Source organism: Pelmatolapia mariae, linkage group LG8 (assembly GCF_036321145.2).
Source record: "Pelmatolapia mariae isolate MD_Pm_ZW linkage group LG8, Pm_UMD_F_2, whole genome shotgun sequence".
In the NCBI taxonomy this organism is placed as follows: Eukaryota; Metazoa; Chordata; class Actinopteri; order Cichliformes; family Cichlidae; genus Pelmatolapia; species Pelmatolapia mariae.
Window position 1 is genome coordinate 18,663,581 of NC_086234.1, and position 24,008 is coordinate 18,687,588.

Genomic DNA, 24,008 nt, shown 5'->3' on the forward strand with positions numbered 1-24,008 from the left:
GCCCAAACACATACGCATTGGCATACACACATACACACATGATGGCAGCAGCCCATATAGCAGAGCCTGTTTGGCCAGGCGAAGAGAGCACCCAAGGGGGGCTGCTGCAAGCAAGTCTGGACTGTGGCATGGGCCAAGAGGGGAAAGGTGGTTGGTGTGAGCGCACTCCAATTTTCAAGGACCAATTTTAGCCATGGGATTTGTGTTTCGCACAGGCATCCAAAATCAATTGGCTGTGCTCACTGTATATGTACAGTTTGGCTTTTGTTCGGCCTCAAGGAAAATTGAGGTTAGATTTATCCCGGACATATGGAGTGGATGCAAGAGGGGTGGTGCACTCAAACACGCTCGCATTTTTTTTTGTTGTTGTTGTTGTTGAGCAGAGTCTTTAATGGCCAATTTGTCATTTGTACTTGACGAGTCAACACGCGAACCTCTTCGGAGCACATTTCCTTGTAGAGGCATCTCAACACAATAACCGAAATCAAGTGGTGTGGTGTGTGTTTAATTTTTTTCCTCTCGATCTCGAAATATTTCCTCTTGTTTTGAAAAACACAGATCACCTAAGATGACGAACTGTGTAGGGGGAAGGTACCGGGTCGAAACAAGAACCGCAGATGAAAATTTTGCACTTGGCACCGTTCGGTTTGATGACAGTGTGGTGAAACAATTCATTGCTCTAAAATTTTCCAAAGGGTTCTCCTCCTCCCTCCCTCCCTTTATTTTGGTCTCCGCATCCCTCCGTTTGCCAAGCCTGTAGCCTGTGTTTGTTATTTGATTTCCACGACAACACGAGAAACCAGCTTTACGCATCCTCGAATTGGACACTGACCCACGGAGGAAAATCGTTCACTTTGGGGGGCGATCACAGACTCTTTGCTGACTTTGCCGCCACCCACAGAAGTCCTCCCCCATACTGAAATTACTGCCCCCCCCCTCTTCCTCCTTTAGATAAAAATTAGTCTTTATGCACAGCACTACGGAAGCTTTGATGTGTTAATGAATTGAAAAATGGTCTTCAACAGAGTTCAGTTATCCCCGCTGAGCCTAATTTGGTTGAGAGGGTGTGCAGTGGTGGTGATGGTAGGGGGTGGCATTTTGGTGGGAGGTGTGTGTGTGTATGTGTGTGTGTGTGTGTGTGTGTGTGTGTGTGTGTGTGTGTGTGTGTGTGTGTGTGTGTGTGTGTGTGTGTGTGCATAGGCACTTCAAAACAAACCCATAAACATTCCAGGATCTTTGGGGCAGCTGTAGCTCTGAGTTAACAGCACGCAGGGTGTGAAGTGCAGGAAAAAACCACATGCAGGTAGCATAGAAACAACTACTTGATTTTATTTTTTTTAGAGCTGATTTTCTGGGATTTGTTCATTTTTCTCCTGCACTTTTTTTTTCTGCATCCATCCCCATTTGCGTCGTTCTTTTACTGTCAGATACTAAACTTTTTCCAATTCTTTCTTCCTGTGACAAAATGTCTGGATGTCGTTAAATCCTTTGCAGCTACACGTGCTAAATCATTTAAAGGTTAAATTCTGGAGCTTTCTTTTACATTCTCCACACTTAAGCGTGTCCGAGCTCAGTCCGGTCTTTGTTGGCCGATCTTATTGCACAGCTGTAAATCTAGAGGATGCCATAAGAGGTCCGCCGGTACTTCAGCTGGGCAGAAAACGTGATCCATCGCTTTCATGTTCTGCTACAAGGTGTTAATGGTCACAAGTGCTCGCAGCTGTGTGTGTGTCTGAGATGCTTGATCACAATCACAGACCCCTACCTCCATGCCCCCACCCGCTTTCCACCCCTGCAGCCCCAGCCACTCAATGTGACGTGTGTGTTCTTTGTCACATTTCCCTTAGAAGAAGTTGGACAGGCTGTTTAGATCTTCACATGCGCACACACACGCGCACACACACACACACACATGCAGGGAGTCTCTCACCAGTCGATGTATATTGTTTTTCCCACTCAAACCTGGGACCAACCATCTCTCCATCTAAGAGCAGACTAAGGGTTAAAGGCTTTGAACTCATTTTTCAAACTTTGTTCAGGATTAAATTGCCCCGCTCCCCTAACACTGCCTTCATATTCCATTTTGGATAATTCTCCAGGGTCAAGAATTAATTCTGATCTTGGACTCTCCAGAGTATGAAAGCACAACAAATAAATCCAGCAGGGTCTCTACACAAACAGCGCTGCCTTGATATGAATTTAAACATAAAACAGTATTTTCATTAACTCGAGGATTCCATACAAATTGGGCAACATAATAACCAGATGGAATTGGGAAACAGTCTGGGAATGTGCTCCCCTTTTTCTTCCAGGGCCGGCAAGTGGGTGGGTGGGGGGGAACTGGGCCTCTTTCCCAACCAGGTGCCAGGCTTTCCTTTGAGTGTGGACAGTGATATGTATTGCTCACTGCATGCGGGGTACTTATTGCTTAACATTTGCACTTGAGGGATTCTCCTCCAGTGAAATTGTCCTTTAAGTGATCGCAAAAAACTCAGATCATTGAACTTAATAGAACTGGAGAACTGACCTTGGCTAGAGCAGAGAAATGAAAATCATCTGTAAATTATTGGGAAATATGTCTTAAAGGTCACACATTATACCATTATCAGTATAAGTTCATCTAAGTCTCATATCTCCCAAGAATGTGCATGTCAAGTGTCAGCTTAATATACAAAATAAATTTCTCATCCTGCAATGGTTGTACAAACACGGTCTTTGCTGTGTTTTATAAAGTTTCCCTTAAATAAAATAAGCTGCCACTGCCAAGGCCCCTATCTGGAACAGCGCTGTGCCTTCTCCTGCCATTGCAATAGATATCTCAGAACAGGAAAAGTAAAGCAAAAGAACTTTGGTTACCCGCCATAAGCCCAGATCCTGTAAGTATAGACTTACCCACTGTCTTGTAACAAAACTCCAGAATTCAGCTACACGTCTGAACCAGAACTGGACCCAGAGCAAGGAAAGAGTCTTACAGAATGAAATACTGCACTAAATTTTCACATAATAGAGTTACCATTTCTGAAATCGCTTGCATTATGGCTATTTATTTTCCACTTATGTACAATTGGGCTAACTGACTGTAACAAGCTAACTGAGTTTAGCCCGCACTACAGGACATGAAGAGACATGAAAATACCCACTTGTTGTGTAGCAGTCTCAGTATTAAAGGCATTTTTTGCTGGCCTTTTGTATTCTAACACAACGCTGGTAAGTAGGCGTATATACTCAGGTCGTGCAAACAGTAGCCAGATTAGCTGTGCAACATGCTAACACTGAGTGTTTTCCGATCAGGCAAGAGCGGGTAAAATGTACTGCATTCATTCAACACTAAACATTAGTTTGATTGTAGTATTTTTCAGATGTATAGCTAAGAGCTTTACAGAGCCACAGGCTCAAACCAAAAAATAAAGCAGTAAAGGGTCATGGAGTGGAGTGGGGGGGCTTGGTTGAAGATGAGGACTGTGTAGTTGTGACATAACGTTATGGAAGGCCCTTATACGTCGTTTTTAAGGTAGTTTCTGAACACAGTTTGCGTAAATCTCTATTTTTCTAAATCATTTATAGCCCACCTTTACATATTTGTAATGAAATGGGTACTGAGATCTCATTTTCTACGAAATTAGAACTTTTAAACTTATTTTGTTACATGTTCTACAACTGGTTTCTTATTTTGTCAGTAGTAAACTTAATTACTGAAAAGATTTATATAATTGATAAGAAAAAAATTGATATTTCCCAAATCTTTGGAACAGCATTGCTGTTTTAAAGGAGTGACAGAGTCATTTAAAAGATGATCAATTATTAATTGGTCTTTATATAAACACTAAAAACGTATAAAAGCGCGGGTTTAATACATAGAACATAAAAGTGACGTTGGACAAAATTTTATTCAGTAGTAGTGATGATGATGATTTGTACACACTGTCTGTGAAAAGCTCTTACAAACTTTTATTTACTTACTCAACATATGTAACACAAAGGTGTAAAGGTACCATGTTGTGGTTACAGGTGTTACAGGTGTGTTATGTACCATTTTTATGCTCTTTAATTCATACACAGCCGTAGTACCTCAGTAGCTCGGCTTTTTGCCTAGCAACTTCAGAGTGGTGACGTGTCCTCATGAAGTCACTGCACCTGGGCAAGAAATAGCTCTACAAACAAACAAGATATAATGTGTTAATTAGTGAGGGCTGGCAGATTTAGTTACCTCTGGTCAGAGCCAGGCTAGGTGTTTGGCGCTCGTAAGAGGCTGTTTTCGCTAGCTTCATGTTTATCCATCTGGCATGAGGATGGTGTCAAACTTGTAGCCCTGCAAATATGATCATGTATACACGGAGTGAGTGGGTAAGACAGAAAATATACATTTCACATGTTTCTGTAACTGGCCCCTCTGCGCCTTACCCTCACCCAGTGTGTTTTAACTTAGTCTCTGCTGCTACATCCTTTTTGTTTTATTCTAAACATTTATTGTGTAGTGAAATCTATTTCCTTGAAGCCTCTCCAGTTTGACTAAAGTTAATGAATATCACTTTCTGTTGTGATCCTCTAATACTTCTGCTTTGCCACAACTGTTGACATTTTCACTCAAACAGCTCTGCTGTTGTTTACCGCTTTTCAAATGTATCTGCAGATAACTTTGAGCTAAAGCTAAGCTCAGCGACAGTTGACTTTGAAGCCATGGCCAAGTCTTCAGGTTCCAGGTCTGACTTTGATTTAACCAGCAGAAGTTCTGGATCAAAGTCTTACACAAGCAAGAAGTGTGGGTTTCTCATTAGGCCTCTCAAATGCAAAACCCCCACGTTTAGATAATGAAAAGAGTTTATCAATAATGTCAGAGTTGGTGAACGCAGTTTTATGCTGAGGAATCAATGGAAAAGACTTGTGAGAAAAAGAGACATTAAGGAACCAGTTGGATTTCAAGGGTAACTGGGAGAGCTATAACCACCCATCACATGTCCCATATATCCTGCTCGCCTCATTTAGAAGACAGCTAGCTCGAGCCCATTCCTATATCTGAATCGGTCTCGCTTTTAATAGATCTAAGAAAGTCTTTACTCATCAGTGATTCATGAAATTAATGTCTCTCTTTCCAGTGATTAATAACTAATGGGCTGAGAGAAGCCGAATTCATTAATTATGAAATGGAGAAAATGAGCTCTGCAAATATCACTTTTGATTGATGAGTTCTGGAATAGCAGCCAAGCCCACAGACGCAGCGTAGATTATAAACCACTCATTATTATTATTATTATTATTATTACACTGCCTTACTGGAAAATCTTTCCCAGCTCTCTTGTGATATACATACCCCACCAGTAAGGATGTATTTTACTGCTGAGCCTGCTCCATGTGAACATTTCAGCCTGCTAAATTTATGTTTGAACCCTAAGATAAATACTGACAAGTTATTGTAAACTTTTGCATCTATCCTCCTCACCCTTGCTGATACCATAACGGCTTTGCTCTTTCCCTCCGCAGCGTGCAACTGCAACCTCCATGCCCGCCGGTGTCGATTCAACATGGAGTTGTACAAGTTGTCAGGGAGGAAAAGTGGCGGGGTGTGCATGAATTGCCGCCATAATACCGCAGGACGCCACTGCCACTACTGCAAGGAGGGCTTCTACAGGGACATGGCCAGACCAATCACCCACAGGCGAGCCTGCAAAGGTGAGAATCTTACAAGAAGTAACAGTAGTGTTTATGAAGAACTTTATTACTAATTTTCCAGCGTGGCTTTCAAGATACTCTGCTTTTTTGGGGGTCTGTGCTATTTGCTGCATGAGCTCATTCCTCCTCTATACTTCTATTAGGCTTCAGTCAAGCATACTGCAGAACTGTAGCACTCATTCATTTATCCTTGATTATGATCAGAGCTCTTCATCTGCTGTCAGAAATATAACACACAAGTGGTTTCCTGGGAAAGAATTACCGACCACAAGTCACGAGCAAGGATCGCTTTGCGTTACGTCAGTCATTAATAGAGTAGAAAATATTTGTTTATAGATATATGTGATTATATGAAAATGTCCCAGATTATTCTTTAAATGTAGTTTAGCTTTTTCTTTGGCGCTACTCGGTGCTAAATGTTTACAAAATGTTCAAACAAACACTGATTGAGCCAGTCTATGTGTTTGAGAAAGGGGAGAAGTAGTAATATTTTATGAGTGGAAACATATGTTGTCATGGCAACTCTTACTATATATGTATATATTTAAAAAAAAATCAGCATGTGTGATTTGCCATACCATAGCAGAGAGAAATGATTTGATATTATGCCCGGAGTCTTTCTGGCCACCCCACCAAATGTTTCCCCCCTTGCCCACACACCACATAATATTTTCATGTAACCAATGCATTTCTCATGGAAAATTGATTTCATTATTTCACATTTGCAGTGATATTTTTCAGCCCCATATTATGCTGGAAATATTGCAAAAATAACACTTGTTTCCTGTATTTGATGCTCGAGAAAATACTCAAATAAATAAAAGAGTGCTTTTTAGCCGTATAATCCAGATGAAGGTTTAAAAAAAAAATCACTTCCAGAACATAAAAAACGGCACTAGTGAAAGCTGCCAACACTCATAGCCATGAAGATCTCCTGGCTGAAATTTCACAGTGGGAATCTCTCACTGGCTTCTCGTCAGTTTTCCTTCTGCAGCCTGTAATATAACACCGAGAGGTTAGAAATGGCATGATATCAGGCCGCAGTTGCCCATGGTAGTTGCAATGAGATGTTGAACCATTCATCATGTAATGGCCAAAAAAATTAGAAAAAAAACCCCTCCACAGCAACTTGGTCACATACCTTAAAACTTAAGTCATTTGACCTGTTAATGCACTGAAACAATAACAGAAAGGGATCTGCTGCACCCCTGACAACAGATCCGCTCTGAGATGTGCGTCCCTATGTGCAAATAGTTCTCTCATCTTTCATTTCCTGCAGTACCTGGAAGCATAATGCTTTCACACACATGCAGGCCCCTTGACACTACAGTTTGTCCCCGATCCAAGTCAAGTGATCAGGTTATAAACAGTTTAACACCCTCCTTTGCAAAAGCTCCAGATGTGACAGAATCCAAGCTTACATTTAAAAAGCTGAGCGGGCCAGCTCCATGATTGATCCACAGCCTTCTAGGAGATGTCATTTCCTTTGCTCTCTTTTTCTTCATCTCTGTCTTGCCAGATGGTTTACAACCAGCACCTCTGATTGCACCCTGACTTATGACTTCTCTCACTCTGCCTTTCTACAAACCCATTAAACCTTTGTCTTCCTCTTATTCTCATACCAGCATCCATGATTTTCTTTCCAGCCCTTTGCTTTCCATGTCCTTTCTGCCTGTGACCCAGTCGCGACAGAGGTCACGGGTGTGGTATTGTTGAAGGGGGTGCGTGTCATGTCGTCATGTCTGAAATGGAGTTACTGCAATAAAATACAGGTGTCTTCAGAGGAGGAGGCGGGAATAGAGGGAGGCTGGTGGGCGGTACAGAATCTAGAAGGGGTTGTGTCTGTTGCTGATCAAACTTGTCCAGGTCTAGTTGTCTGTTCACAGTGTGAGGCGTATTTGAAGGAATCTAAACACAAAACCAGGATTCCTGAAGTAACGTGGGTATTTTAAGTCCGCAAATCTGAAAGCTACTTTCCATGACAGCAGACAAAGGCTGTCTTCCATCTGTCCTCACCCCCAACTGCTCGCAGCGGATGGCTGCCCAGCCGTGAGCGTGGTTGTTCTGGAAGTTTCTTCTAGTTAAAAGGGAGTTTTTCCTTCCCATGGTCGCCAAGTGCTTGCTCATAGGGGATCATCTGATCGGTTGGGGTTTAAGTATTAAATGCCTTGATGTGATTGTTTTTGTGATTTGGCGCTACATAAATAAAACTGAAGTGAACAAAGTGCAGTCACCACAAGTTGAGTAACACAGACACTTAAAATCACTTGAATCGCTTAAAACAAGCAGACGCCTGAGAAAGGGACTGCAAATCCCAAATGCAGCGCCTGTCACATCTGCAGTCACATGGGCTTGAAAAGCCATCAACATCTGAGGACATTTTTACAGCTTTCTAACTGGCTCTAGCCTCTGCACATAAAACCTCAGAAAAACAGTTTGAGGAAGGAAGGCTGGGGGTTAGACTGACACGACCAAACCCCCGTCTCCATCCTGCCTGCCCCTGACAGCTCGTTCAGATCTGGCCGTTACTGGTTATTTACTGAACAATGTGAACACTGACAGTAACCTCTGAACTCCAAACAGTCCGAGTCTCAATTAGAAGGGAAGCAAGGGGGTCGCTGTGCATCATTCGCAGTTTGTTTATACTGACCAGCCCTGTGAATGTTAAGTGATCAGTGCAGAGACAATAGCTTGTAAAACTTCTTGCCTTTGTCACGTGTCTCTGCAGGAACAACTTGGGATTATGACATGGGTCATCTCACGTGTGCTTTTCCTTTTGTCTGAAAGCGTTTTTCATTACTTGAAAAACGGTAAAAGTCGACGGACAAATGCACTACATCATTTGAGTTTTATTAAGAATGCAAACTTCAGGAAAATCCCAAATAGTTCCTAGCCAGAAGCAGAAGAAACTCTGGCTGTAAATGAAGGTGGAGGTTGCTGGCACAGCATAAAAAGGCGTCTGGTGACCCCCGGCACCCGAATTAGTCCTGCATCACACCCTGCCACATGCTTAGCGTTCTTGTCCTTAGTTCAGTCGCACTTTACCAAGTGCCTTCAAAGCTCAAGTTTCCCATTGGAGTCTGCGTGACTCAAATAATGGGGATTTTGCACTCATGATGAAGCATCAGATTTACGTCTCGGCTTCAAACAGTGTGCAGCCACTTTGACACCTGTAGACTTCGTTGGCCTTGCCAGAAAAGGCAGACACGATTCTAAAGATCTGAGCTGAGCTAATCTCCCCACACCCTGCCGTCATGCAGACACTCTTGGGTCAGTTTCAGCCATTTAAACGCTCGCTTTGCCGATCCAACAGGTGGTAGGGTCCTCTCCTTTGTTGTAGCAACTTTAAAAAAAATCGCCGGGCGCAAATAAACACATTAACAGTTTCGTCAGGTGGTGGGAAGAAACCGTGGCATGTTAGCAGCTGCCTTTCCCTGGCAAGCTCTGTAGAAGTCTGTTGGATTACAGGGTTTTTCCCTTGTATGAAATATTGGTCCTTCTTGCCTTTTCTTGATAAGCCTGGACAATTACAACTATTGTGTTACAGCTGAGGCCCTTGCAAGTTTGCTTTTGTCATTTTTTTTTGTTAGTCTGAGAGTATTTTTCCAAACTGTCAGACTGAAAACAAAGAGTTTTCCTACTGGGTTTCATGGTTTATTGTGTTTTTGCTCTCACACTTCCTGTGTTCTTGTAAGCTTTTGTCAAATGGCTTCAACCAACACTCTAGGCCTCATATAATTAACTGCTCTTCATACTTCCCAAAAAACTAATGAGTTAAAGTGGCTTAAATAAATCACCTAGAAAAGCAAACCTCAAAAGTCTTGCCAAAGTGAGGTGACCGGAGCATTGCTTGTTGGTGTTGGCATTTGGTGAGCATCCATGGAACTTTTGGGAAGTGATGAAACAGCAGAGCGTGTGTTACCAGGCAGGCAGGCACTAGACTGCACGCAGCATTTAGGAAAGAGGAAACGAGCATTTGGTCTGCATCTCCTGCTGAAACTGATGCACTACATGCATCGTTCACCCAAACTAATAGCTTTCTGTGCTTATAGTTGTCCTGTAATGTCCTCCACACAAATATCTTATTTCTCATGAGTTTTCTGGATATGCATGCAGTTTTTCACAATGCAGTAGTTTGAGAATCCTAGGTTTAAAGGCTAAAGACATGTGGGCCCCCAAACATTCAGTATTAATGCAGGCAATCAATCATTAATCAATAATATTTATTGAATGTCGGAGGAGTTTTGTCTTGTCATTTTGCATTTTGCAGCAGGTTTGATGAACTGGTATCTCTTATCTCTTTTATCTGCCCCACCACCCTCCATCCCTCTTTGACATCTTCCCCCAACCCCCCCACCCCAGCTTGTGACTGCCACCCTGTGGGCGCAGCAGGCAAGACATGCAACCAGACCACAGGCCAGTGCCCCTGCAAGGACGGTGTCACGGGCATCACCTGCAACCGCTGCGCCAAGGGCTACCAGCAGAGCCGCTCGCCTGTGGCCCCCTGCATCAGTGAGTAACTCAGACACACATCCACATGCAGCTACCAGTTACTGCATGCGACACTGATCAAATCGTCACGGTTATTTTTATCAGCTTTCCTGTGACTATTAAAATCTGACAAAAGGCATGATCCATAGCTAAAGGCAGCACATACCCAAACCATGAAGAATACAGAACATAAGTGAAAGCATACTTTTATGTAGTCTTTCTGGCTATCTGACAGACATAACGCAACCCTGTGTGTGTGTGTGTGTGTGTGCCATATTTGGATATATTTGTGAGGACCAAAAATTGGAATGCTACTATACTTGTGGGGACAACAGTCAGTTATGGGGACAAAATGCCTGTCCCCACAAGTTTGAAGGCATTTTAGGTTTAGGCTAAGGGTTATAGTTAAGGCATTAATTTTTGATGGGTAGGGTAAGCGGCTAGGGAAAACATTTTGTCAATTAGATGTCCTCACTAAGATATGAAAATGCGTGTGTGTGTGTGTGTGTGTGTGTGTGTGTGTGTGTGTGTGTGTGTGTGTGTGTGTGTGTGTGTGTGGTACATGTGTTGACTTGCATGGCCACTGAAACTGCAATGACATTTCATGGAGAAGAGCCCAAAACGTGAGCCAGGCAAGCACCCCAGCATAAAGTTGGGTTAAATTGAAATGCGATCCATGCTAAAGGAACAAAGAAGCATAGTGTTGTTAACGCTTGTGCTGTTATTCTACTTTCTCTTAACTATGTACCATATGTGTTTGTGTGTGTGTGTGCTCTAGTAGCTGTGTTTAGGTTTTTGATTTCCTGTAACAAGCGAATGTGAGTCCACGCAAGTTACAAATTTTGCCTGTGGGCCCAGCATGTGTCTGTGCCACATTGCAAACAATCAAAAGATAGCCTCCACCAAATCAAGTCATGCCGCGCCGCCCAGTGCCGTATCCAGCTCTGCCACACGGTGCCACACGGTGCCATGTTGTTCCTCTTGCATGCAGCTCCGGAGCAGATGGCGGATAGGCAAGAAGGAGAAGACGACCGTGGTCATGGATGGCAGACTACACTCGTTTAAGTGCCATTAGGTGAACTATCTATCGAGAACAAGAGGAATAGTGGGTGTGGGCATGCTTAAGCTATACACATTATGACAACCCTGTCTGCCATTATAGCCTGATGTCAGCATATTACCCCTGGAGGATACTATATCCCAAGACAGAAGACAAATCCATTAAGAAGCCAATTAGTATGATGGCAGCAACCCACATCTGAATGATCCTATCATCATCTGTCTATCTTCACAAGATGTGGCCATCGGGGCAAAGGGCCTCAAAGTGGCTTCTAGCAGCTGCGCCTGCCTTCACAAAGCTCCTTGCCCTTGTTTGTTTTTGTTGGCAGGGTGTCCATAATTTTAGAGAGACAACTGCTGCTTTTGCCTCAAAACAGCTTTCCAAGAAACCCCCCTCTACCTCCTGCCAACACACTCTCACACACTCGGTCCAACCCCTGAACCTCCAAATCCAATCAAAAGCAGATCCTCTGGGTGGATGCTAAGCCGGCGTTCCAGTAATTCTGTTTACGGTAAAAGGAGAGGGGCCTGTTGTTAGCATTAGCATTTGTATTGGAAAGATGCATACGATTAAAGGAGAAGTCCTGGAGGAATTCCATGAGGCACTTTTTTTTATTGTAGCCAGCGGGCACAACAAGGGAGGGCTGCATCTGTCTCAAGATGATCCAACCAAAATTGCCCCTTTGCCATCCGTCCATCTGTCTATACATGCTTGCATGGAGATTACACAGCAGTGTTAACCCCACATCTGTTAGAGGAGGATGAAACTAATCTAGTGTAGCCACCTTGCCATTGTGTGCCTACTTTCAGTGCGCTGACTCCTCCAAACTGGTTTATGGTGTGATTTTTGTGAAGCATCAACTAAAATTGGACTTTGATTATTTCTTCCAGTTATTCTGAAGATCTCCTTAAAAAAATGACACTGAAACCGCTGCATTAGTCTATGGCATCTATGGTTTATTTGAACCGGTCTTCCCTCTCACCACCAATAAGTATTCCTGTCAGTCTGTTAGCGTTTATCTAGCACGTCTGTCTGCAAAGTCCTGTGTATTTTCATAAGTTTGACATATAGTACACCACAAACCTACTGTGTGACAACCCTGATTCTTCTTCTTTTTTTTTTCCAGTGACCTCAAAGAGCACTTTTTACTTCTTCTCAGTACTATTTCCCATCCCACCCCCATATTTGGGATCACATTTAATGAATTTGGACACACTTTGTTTCTTTGACCACACGTGCTCTCATTGTAGGCCGGCAGCCAGATCATTTCAGACATACTTGAAAGGTGTGGACTTAGAATTAATCGTTGAAATAACTTTGTGTTTCTTGTGCGTGTTTCAGAAATCCCTGTGGTCAACCCCACAGCTGTCGTGAGCAGCACAGAGGAACCAGCAGGTTAGTATATACTCCTTGTACCTTGAGCACCCCTACTTTATGAGAGGAACAAAAACATAATATTTAATATTTCTGGACACGTATTTTAAGGCGTGGAATAAATATTAATAGAGGGCGGGTCTGCTCATTTGAAGTTCTCAGCAAAGGAAACGAGTGCACTGGGGACGGCAAAATTTTACATTGTCTTAAAAACCTGTGTCCTTGGCATAGTTTCCCCAACCGCTAGCCTCAAGTTAGTGGAGACACGCTGTGCTCAGACTTTAAGTGCAGCTTTAAGCCAAGGGCAGCAGATAGGCAGCTGAGACGATTAGTTACAGTTTAGTTGGGAGATATAGTGGAAGGGGAACGTTGCGAGGCATGAAAAGAGTGTTGGCAAGTAACTGGGGGAAATTTGTTCAGTCACTCCCTCTAACACTCTAGGCTTCAGTCAATTACCCTGTCCGCATTTTTCATTCTACAACTGTTTGATTTAAATGGTGGTGTTGATTTGGAAACGTTGATTCATTAGTGGATTTATAACATATATCATCACTGAAGCGGCAGACTGTGCACCCCTCCCAAATTTGCTACCACTGCTATTCTTTTTAAAGCAATAATGGTTTTCTTGTTTTTATGTCCTTTCTCTTCTAAAAATAATATGTATTTTCAGAACCCTCACAATAAATTTTCAAACTTTATCTTTCGACTTAACTTTCGAGGTTGCATACTATAAATTTTGAGGACTCGATTCATAGAGTTCAGGATGTTTATAATGGCTCTTACCGTGGTCCACATAAAAGGCCAAAATTGGTTGTACACTCCAAATAAAAACCTCCAGATATGTCTAATAGTGTGAAATGAAAAACATTCTTCTGGTGAAGAGTTTAACGAGAACTCGTGAAAATTCTAAGGTAAATGTTGTTAACTAGCTACTAGCAAAAAGCCTGGACAAAACAATAGGGGAAAGAAATGGTTTATTACAACAGATTAATCATGGTGGGTTAATTATTGAAACTCAGAGCAGATAATTGCATAAAATAGATCCAATTGGGATCAAACTTTACCTAAAATGATTTCAATTAGGTGAAGTGAATTCTAGCCAAAAGAAAATCTTTCATTTCATTTTTTTTTTTTTTACCATGACTATGTTTACAAGTGAGTGTAGTTAAAGTAAACATAAAATCAGGTCTTAAAATTATGCAAATACAACCTCAGATGAACAACACATGATTATACTGTGTTATTATTTTTAAAAATACTAACGCAAAATGCAGAATTGTGTGTGAAAGTACACCCTCAGTGTGAGCATCTCTATAAAGGCTGAAGTTCGGACAGTTTGCATGTCTGGAGTATTCAATTGTGTATTAGCACAACATTAAAGAAGAAATGCATTAGAAATCATCTCAGAGAAGCAACTGATGCTGCTCACCAATCTGCAAAGTTGGAACTAGTAATTTGAAATCCATCATTGTAGAGTGAGAAAGATTATTCCACTGGTGAAAAACATTCAAAACCGTTCGCAGGAGTGGATGTCCCAGTAAATTCACCCCAAGGTCAAAACCGTACAATGTTCAGAGAAACTTCAAAACACAAAGGCTACACCTCAGACTGCACGTGTCTCAGCATGGTCAATGTTAAGTTCATGATAATACGATTAGAAAAAGACTGGACAAGTATGGATTGTTTGGAAGTGTTTCCAGGAGGAAACTTCTTCTCTTTCAAAAGAACATGGCAGCACAACTCAAGTTTGCAAAATTGCATCTGAGCAAATCACAAGACTTCTGGAAAAAAATTCCTTTGGAAACATTGGAACTGACAGAGGGTGTACTTTCTTTTTACTGTGACTGTAAGTCCTGAATTTAATTTTCCTTAGACTCGCAGCTTCTTCACTCATTTACAACTTGTTCTGTCTAACCTTTTACCGCCATCGCTTGGGTCTTTTTAACCCAAAGAAGCAAAGTCCAGCCCTTTCTTGTTTACTACTTTCCTGGGAAAATGTTACAGGGTCTAAGAACACAAGAGTCATTGATTGTCAATTCACCTCAGCTTCTACCAAACACACCAGAGCATTTCCCCCATCTTTCTCCTTCCTAAACTACCACAGAAAGAGCTTCACCATCAGAAACCTAAGGCCCCCAAAATCTTTTTGTGTAAGGGGCGTTGGATGCAATTTGTCCTTGTCATGGCACAGTGAAAGGGGCTCAAGGGAAAGAGGGCATCAAGAGCCTTGGAGCCAATTGTGCATGTTTTCAGCGGGCTGGCCTTCTGGGTCATTGGGCAATTCACCGAGAGCTTTTCCAGGTGATCACCCAGCAGTAAGTGGTGCTTCATGGGAAAGCGCATACTGTCACCCCAGCCAGAGTTTCAAGAGCAGGTTAGCCACTGTATACAAAAACAGAGACCTACATACACAAAACAGCTGCGATCTAATGAAATCCATGCTCATCTCATGCACATGCATGCCTGTCACAGTTGCATGCATACTTACATGAATACCACATACTCAGTACTAATGAGAAAGCCCTTAAGAAGGCTGTGGTATTCTGCATCATTTATTTAAAGTAAAACGTACACACATGCACTACACACCTTTGCACTCATCCACACCTCCACTCATTGCAGAATATTGAAAGTCATCTTCTTTCTCCTTTTGTTTCCCTTTCTGTCCTCTCTCTGGCTAATAAAATCTCCAGCACTCTGATATACAGCCAAGCTTTCTGGACGTTTTAATGAGCTCCTCGGTCCCCCGTTTCTTCCTCCTCCTCAGTTCTTCCACAAAAAAATGAACAATACAACACCCTTTTACTCATACAACATTCCCAAAAGGGTCATTTTTCTCTTTTTTTGTTTTTAAACTTGGACATTTTGTGTCCAGCGATTTTTATTTGGTTTTCTTTGGAAAGCAAAAACGGCTAAATGGTTATTCCTCTTGAAGGGAACGAGAGACCGCACCGCAGATACCAGTCCACTTACCAGCGTGTGGTTTGTTGGTGGTCAACTTTTCACGTCCCTTCATTAGAAGTGACTAAAACTGTGTTGGAAAAACAATTCTCCTGGAATTCTTTTGCAATTTCAGTTCACCATTTTCAATTTTTTTTTAAACTAATTTTGTATCCTTCTCATAGATTTTTATTTTTATGCTGTGGATCCAAAATTCAATGAGTCACAGAATCCAGCGGCCTGTGTCAACCACAGATGAGTCTTACTAACAAACAACAGCATTTTTCTTTCTGCAGCTCCAGTGGCAGAAATTGAGTTAAAAGCACAGTGAATGCTTTAAATTTTAAAAGGGATTCTTATCATTGTTTTAGTGCACTTCATCTGTTTAAGCCTATTTAATAATGCTTATCTTCTCAGCTTCGCTTTCCTTTTGCTCTCTGTTCTTGCAAAACATGTTTTCCGATCTCAGAGAATACCGACATGGCAAAACAAATATTTCAGGATTACAAGAAAATAAACCACGCAATGTAATTACATGCATATGCTTTCAAATCTTTGAAGGGTTCTATAACACAACTGAGAGTTTCTTTCCGACCTTTCTGGTCCATTGAAACTGCTGTACACAGCTATTCCTCAACATAAAATTACAAACAAATTCAATATATATATATTTTTAATTTGACTCAGGTTGCAGGTAAGCTGTGAGTCATATAATAGAAGGAAAGGTGGCTGCTCAGGTTCCAAATGCTGAAATCCAGCGCCAAAGTGTTTCCAGCGCCACATGCCTGCTCTTTGGCCAAAATCTGCATGAGGGAAAAGCTGGATTGAAAAAGATGCTGGAGGACACATAACAACTAAACCAAACCGTGGCTGGCCTTAAAGTCGGTCAGAAAAAGATCAGAGAATGGTCATCCAGCCAAGAAATCAATTTTAACTGTCATATTCATAAACGTAAAAACCACATCATTTGCAACCCCACCTACTAATGGTCAGCAGAGGTCATCGGTCCAGTGTGTGGTCTTAGTTGTCACTCTGGCAGCCAAGGCCTATCCACATTCATCCAACCATGACCTGCTTCCACCACGCTCTGCCTTTTCTCAAGGCCCCGGAGAACATGTCAAACTGAACACTTTTACTCCTCTGGTATGTTTCACTTGCCTCCCAGCACTGGCTGTTGCAGGGATTTGGATGTGTGATTTGTCAGAAGCTGTTTTTTAGCGCACAAAAACCACACCAAGCCCAACTATTATTTAGCGCTGCTCCAGTTTTCCTTTCAGCCTTTGGCAACATCAGTCAGTTTGTAAAGGCAAGTGTAAGTTTACTCAGTTATTATAGAAAAAAAATACACATGTATTTAAAAAGTAGATCATGCTTTGATGTGTATTTTTTGTATTTATAGAAAAATTAGAAATATATTAATGGGACGGGGAGTCAAAGTTGGCCTTTCTATATAGAAATCAGCACATATCACAGATGTTATGTTTATATTTGCTTGATCACTGCATTTTATATTTTAAAGTGATGTGACACTAATTATGCATTACAACGTGTTAGTAAGACTGAGCAAATACGAAAGATTCATGTGCTCCTTTGGTACCTTTTTCACCAATACTGTGACTGTGCCTAGTCTACAAATGCTTAAACACATTTCCACCACAAAAAAGAAGACTGATGACTTGTGTCAAAAAACTGGCCCAAAGGGAGGGTTCACAATGATATACCATTATATTCTTCCCAAGGAAATCACACCGACTTCTGTTAGTAACACTATGCAACATTTGGTTCCCAAATCTGTCAAAATGAGGGATGGTTTTCAGTGCACCAAGAGAGAACTGGCCCCAGCCACATATTGGTGGAAAACAAGCACTGGAGTCACTGCCTGCATTTCAGGTGTGAACTTGGTTGTCCTTATTTTTGCAGATTGTGAGTCCTACTGTAAACCAGTGAAAGGCAACTTGAAGATCAACATGAAGAAATACTGCAAGAAGGATTATGGTAAGAGAGCAGAATTCCTTTCCATATCATTAATTAAAAAGCGTAAAGAGTTTTGAGTGTTCACCTGAGTGTGTTTCTTGCAAATGTGTTCCCAGCTGTCCAAGTGAACGTGCTGGACATGGAGACAGTGGGTGACTGGGCCAAGTTCTCCATTAGCGTGGTGGCTGTGTACAAGAGCCGGGGCGAACCCTTAAAGCGAGGTGACAACATCTTGTGGGTACACATGAAGGACCTTGCCTGCAAGTGTCCCAAAATCCAGATGAGCAAACGATTTTTGGTGATGGGTGGCGCCGAAGGTGGAACGGGCCCAGGAGCAGGTCCAGGAGTCGGGCCCGGAGGTGGAGCCAGCAGTCCGGGGGCGGAGCGCATAGGCTTGGTGGCTGATAAGAACAGTCTGGTGATCCAGTGGAGAGACGTTTGGACGAGACGTCTGAGGAAGTTCCAGCGCAAGGAGAAGAAGGGGAAGTGTAGCAAAGCATGATTGGGAGAAGCAGCGTCCATCCCTACCTCTCCCTCCACAGCACTCAATCACAAATCCTGACTCTTGACTTCTCTTATCCCCGGCCACTCGAGTCCTTTCTTCTCCTCCATTGTGGGAACGCTGCACATTACAAAGACTGCATGTACCCTGCCTGTTTTAAGGACCACGTTTTGTGTATATTGTATAATTATTTTCATTTTTATTTTTCAAGTTTTTTTCATTGTAAGGCCACTTGTCTATTTGTCCGATTGGTTTGCCTTAAAAAGGGACCATTAAAAAGGGTGTGAAGTGTAGACAAAAGCAGGCGCCATTTCCCCCTCTCGACGACGGCAACTGAACTGTCCAACCCCCTGCTAAAAAATACAACCCCCTGACCTCCACCTGTCAAAACTGCCTGTCATTTTAAGGTATTTCCATGCAAGACTACCAATGCTCACCCCTAACTGTTCTCTGAGGATTTTATTATAGAGTGTATATCACTTCACAGACTGATATCAGCAACAAGACAAGCTACAGATCTCCAGCTTGGCCACCTCACACTGATGACCTTCAGTATTTTCCTGTCAAAACGGGCTTACTTTCTCAAGGTCTTTGCAGTATCTTCTTTGGACTATAGGACTCCTATGTCCTACGAGGAACCAAGGGCTCCCTTTGCAGGGACATTTTCCACAGCAAACCTCAGTCACACCACCACTGCTGCTGCCGCCACCACCACCACACAGCCCTCACAGAATAAACTGCTCATGTAGGCTCTTATATGTTCAAGTACGCAATGCCACTGCTCATACTAGAGTTTGTATATCTTGTGTGGCTACTTTGCTATCTCAGTCATCCACATCCTTATTTGAGATGTATCCCTTTGTTGCATTGGGCACGAGTGAGTCACATCGCAGGCCTCTTCACCACTAGTCCCTCTCATGAGTGGTTTATAAAGTCACCATCATGACTCATGGCCTGTCACTTTGTGGAAGATGAAGCGGTGCGGACTGAATTTCAGAACAATACCAACTTTTCCATTGAGACTTTTGCGCTTCGTGGATATTCTCTTTGCTGGGTACAGCTCTTCCAGACATTGCTGTGTGGCCAGTGTCACTTATGTCTTTAAAAATGGCCGAACATTTCATTGCATTGACTGATGAAGACTGGCAGGCTTTTGTTTGCCACAACAAGAGATTGAAACAAGAGTTCCTTTTTCATGCAGTAAAAACACAAAAACAAGTCGGATAAAAGAAAAGACGTAGCTGTGTTGTTGGGTTTTTTCATTTTTGTTTTTCATTCCTTTCTTAGTATTTCGACAAAATGAATGAGCCTGGAACATTTTTAGTGCTCACTGATTGTATTATGACATGAGAGGATCATATTTCAGTCCTCATGTGCTTTGTTAAGTTTGCATGTTTGTGGGGGTTTTTTCTTTTTCTTTTTTTTTTTTCTGCTGGTCCATCAAATCCTTACAGGGAGCAGAGAGAGGTAAACCAATATGAGCATGAAGATCCAAAGGAAAACTTCCCAGGTCATCTTCCACCACTTGCCCACCCCAAATGCATAACCCTGTCATGCCTTGCCAAATAAGAGTAGTCAGTTTTTAAATTCAATTAAGAGACTATGAAAGTCAGGACCAACGAATTAACCGCAGAGAGACCCATCTGGTTGCTCTCAAGCTTTTTATCTGCCTTTTGCAGTTATTTCATTTTGTAAAGGACTTTACAATTTATTTAAATAGAGTACAATATAAACACACAGTTTAGTTGAGGGGCACATCAAGCTCACATAGCAGTGAGTGTTCCTACAGGCATCTCATGCTAGCTTGTGGTTACGCTCCTTTGGCTTTGGCGGCATGTTTGGTTTGTCATTCCTCCAAAAGTGTCTCTCCTCTGCTCTCGTCTGTGTGTCAGCCACAAACTCCCTCCCTCCACCCCTTTCCCCCAACCCCCCCGAATTCTCCTTTTAACCCATTTTGCATGTTGTGTATTTAGTGTTTTAGATAAGTGAAAGCACAGAAAGAGGCTTCCAGACTCCTCTGTGGTGTATAGTACTGCACTGTAGTTCTTGTTTTCTGAGAATGTAAATCAATCTGCAAAGAAAAGACACACAGCTAAATGGTCTGATTGTGTTTATAAAGTGTTATTAGAACTGAGGACGTCTGATGGCATGATATTTGATGCTGTTATGAACTCTGAACATGACTAGATGTTGTTCAAACGATTGTGGCTCTTCATGCTTTTCTCTCTCATCAAGACATTTTTTTTTGTTTTTTATAATACAATGCAAAAACAAGTTGTAACCAAAATGAATTCTAAGCCACCACGACTTCTGATGTGTGACAAAAAAAAAAAAAAGCAGACGTTTAAATTTTCTATGGCACTATGCTGAGGGCACAAATCCCACTGATGGAATTTCTCAAAAATGCAGAAGCTGTCCTTTATTTATGTGTCGGCTGTCCTCTGTGACCTGTCAGACAGGTGGTGTTACAGTAGCACCCGTGTCCGCATCCTGGTATGTAAGTCTGGCATTACGATGAATTGTCAAAATATTTGCCTCAGCTCCTTGAGCACCCAACACCCTCGTGAAGGAATTCCACAAAATTCTTTCTCTTCTAGTTTTCACGTGATATGTCACACTATAGGAACGCTTCCAAAAGAGGCTTTTTCCGATGCCTGTTGATCATTTTTGCCAGTTCAGTTTAACCAAAATGCTGGATAGTTCTTAAACTATACACATGTAAAACTATCCTGCCAGCAAATCTTTAGAGTGTGGCACTGCATGGGAACACATTTACCCTAAGGGCCCTGTTGTACCAGCCAAGCAGATAAAAGTGTACAATCGTGTCAGGTTTTACTGCTCACATGGTGACAGATCAGACGGGCATGTTGTAAGATGACTTGGTGGAGAAAAAAGTATAGATGGAGGTGATTTCCCTTATATCAGTGCTGATGTAGAGGGGTTTTTTCGGAGTAGCGATACCTATTGTTCCGAGGAGTACTGTAGCAGCTTCCTGCACCATAAATGTTTAGGACTATGATGATGACGTTGCCTGTGGTGTGCAAAAAGACCGGCGTGAAAGGTATACTGAGGCATCCTGTCATGCAGCTACTGCGGCCAGATCACACCAATCCACCACAGCAACTGATCTTGTCAATAGCAACTCATGAAACTGCTATTGGAAATAAGTTTCACTATAATGATGTTAAACAAAATGTTACTGGTATGTCACTTCTGCCATAAAACGTCTGAAACCAGCAGCTGATGGATCACCATGTGTTAGCTAGCTAGTTTTAGCTAAAGCGCCCTTGCCTTTGTTTTATTGGTTGAGAGCTTTTTTACCTTCACATCTAAAAGAGCAGCATCATTGACAAATTCAAATCAAGATTAAGCATGTTTGTGCTTTTGCACTGCAGTGTAAAGTGAAGGAATCTCCACTAAATGCACTATATGGACAAAAGTAGTACACCTTACACCTACAAGAGCTGCTTGGGTACCAAAATCCATGTCATGAAGCTCCTGGCACACAGCTTCTGTGCTGATGTTAATGCTAAACAAGGTTTGCAAATCTGCAGTTATTGAGTCACTGGTGCACCTCAGCAGTTGCTCTGTAACCTCTCATGGCCTTCCACTTTGTCACTATTTCTAAACACGCCCATGTTTGCAATAATACCACTGAGAGCTTATCGTAGAATATCTGGAAGAGGAAAAAATTATACATGTGATGGATTTCAGTGAGCTCTTTAGAACTGATCCTTCACAAATGCTTGTAAAAGCAGACTGCGTTGCTAGGTGCTTCATTTTATACACCTATGGCAATGGGTTTGAAAACACCTGAATTCATTAAAAGGTGTGGTCCAAAATCTTTTGTCCATGTACAGTTCAAGTAAAACATCAGCAGAATGGAGCGTGATCACATCTTTGTGTTAATCCTTTAAAAGGGTGATCTAAACATTCATGGATTGTAAAAGATGAAATATTTACACGGTTCTCCTGCAGTTCTGTGGAGTGTCTGGTATGTAAGCTGGAAAAAAATACAGTTTTCCCTGCAGGCCTCTGCACAGGTCACATAATCGAAAACTACGAATCAGCTTTTCCTTTTCTTAAGTGCCCACCCTGAACATCGAAATCAAAATAGGTTAAAATTGGCCAGATTTTGTTTGAGTGGGGGGTTAGGGGGTGGAAGTGTAGCGCTTGTGAAAGCTATTTTGTGAGCCTCATAGAGAGAGCCATCCTGTTGTTTTATATTAACAAGCCCAGCAGCTTGGCAGTGGAACTGAGACCGTAACTGCTTCACTTTGCTTCCCCCCGTTTTTTTTTTTTTTTCCACAGCGTTTATAGCATTCACAGGTGTGTGAGTTTGTGTGTTTAATTAACCTTCCTGAGCAAACAAGTGACACGCACAACTTGCAGAGAGGTGAGAGGAAACTTATTTGAAGTTTAGCGTTTTTGGGTGGGGGTAGGGTTCTGAAACGGTCCATGATGAAGAATTATATCACACACATTTTCTTGGTCAACTTCCCATTGTTTGTTTTTTGACTATTATTTTTTTCTTTCTTTCTTTTTGTGCACATGCGTCATTTTCATCCACACATTTGGCTTGTCCTGATGCATTTTTTTTTTAAATATTGTAAATATGTACTGAACTGCCTCTGCCGTTTATGTTGTCTTTTGTAAAGCATCACTTAGCCTGGGATGACTCACATTTATGGATGTACAAACCAGATGATTATGGATGTTATATGGATGTAGAAACCAGGAACATATGCTTTCGTGATCACGACCAGAAGACGTGGTTCAGATATTACACAGAATGTATTCCTTTCGGTTTTATGTTGTTTCCAGACAACAACCACCCAATTGTAAATGACTTTGAGGTGAATGGAGTAAAAACGTGACTGACTGGACCCTCTGCTTTTCCCATAGAGGTACAGATGGAAACTGACACACAAAGCCCACCATGTCCTGTTACATTAATGTCCTGGGAATAATGGTTCACTCACACAAAAATTGTCCACCTACCTTTTTGGGGGGAACAAAGGGATCCTGCCCTCAGTCTAGCACTGCTTTTCACTTCTGTTATATCGAAGTCTTCCTTGTACATTTTCCTCTGAGGCAATGAACCACTGACTTTTTAATCTAAATGGTAAAAAATAAATTATTAGGTAATGAACTGTGCGTTGTGTTGATCATCTGTCTCTTTAATAGCGGCTATTAGCCTTAGCTGCAGAAATTATATAAAATTGATCATGTGTGTTTTCTCCATTGCTCAAACACGGTTGGCACTGCTCTGGTATGTTTCCACTCACGGGGGCTAGATGGGGGTTTGAAGAAGAGAATATTGGGTAGAGCGGCTCCCCTCCTCTATGAACGCTGCAAGAGCTAAAGCTCTGTAAATAAACAATGAGGCGCGCACACACAGTACATACACACAATTTAATGCGTTCCTCACCTTGGAGGAAACCCAACTCCAGAGAAGGGCTCAAAGCAGGAATCTCCTTACTCTCTTTCTCTTTTTTCCCCCCCCTTCGCTCACCTACAGTGTCCGCTCTTCCTCATCTCCCCACCCACTAACCAAACAGGCCAGCTCCATCCATTCTCCTGAAGGTAAATTACAGGAAAGCAGTCATTTATCATCACTCTCCCCAGGCATGGCCACTGAGGCTCTGAGAATAGAGGTTTCACAGACTGGACACACACACACTGAAACATATCTTGAATCTCTGAATCAAGCATCTCTCTCCTGGACTCTCTCCTTCTATCAAGTTGCTGTTTATATTGAGTTCAGTTAACTATACACCAAAGCAAAACTGTCTACAACCAGAACAAAACTGAAAATCCTTAGTCCTGTAGGACATTCAGTCATTAAAGATGATCAGCATTTACATGAGCAAAATATTGCCTCAGTTCTTCTCTTCTTCTTACAAATAACAAAGATGTTAAGATGTTGTTTTACCAGGCACAAAGCTTTCTCCTTTTTTTGTAATCTCTGTGACAGCCAATAACGGAGTCCCGGACCCC

The 24,008-nt window shown here is 42.1% G+C and overlaps 1 protein-coding gene across 2 annotated transcripts in view; it reads left to right on the forward strand.

Annotated features, from left to right (window-relative positions):
* ntn2 (netrin 2) overlaps positions 1 to 20,203 on the forward strand; it is a 41,426-nt gene extending 21,223 nt beyond the window's left edge. For both annotated transcript variants that reach the window (XM_063482054.1, XM_063482053.1), the window contains exons 3-7: positions 5,479 to 5,667; positions 10,030 to 10,179; positions 12,560 to 12,613; positions 17,453 to 17,527; positions 17,623 to 20,203. In XM_063482054.1, the coding sequence (XP_063338124.1) occupies positions 5,479 to 5,667; positions 10,030 to 10,179; positions 12,560 to 12,613; positions 17,453 to 17,527; positions 17,623 to 18,008 (854 nt within the window). In that variant the 3' untranslated portion in view covers positions 18,009 to 20,203. The remainder of the gene's footprint in view (positions 1 to 5,478; positions 5,668 to 10,029; positions 10,180 to 12,559; positions 12,614 to 17,452; positions 17,528 to 17,622) is intronic.
* The last annotated feature ends 3,805 nt before the right edge of the window (positions 20,204 to 24,008 follow it).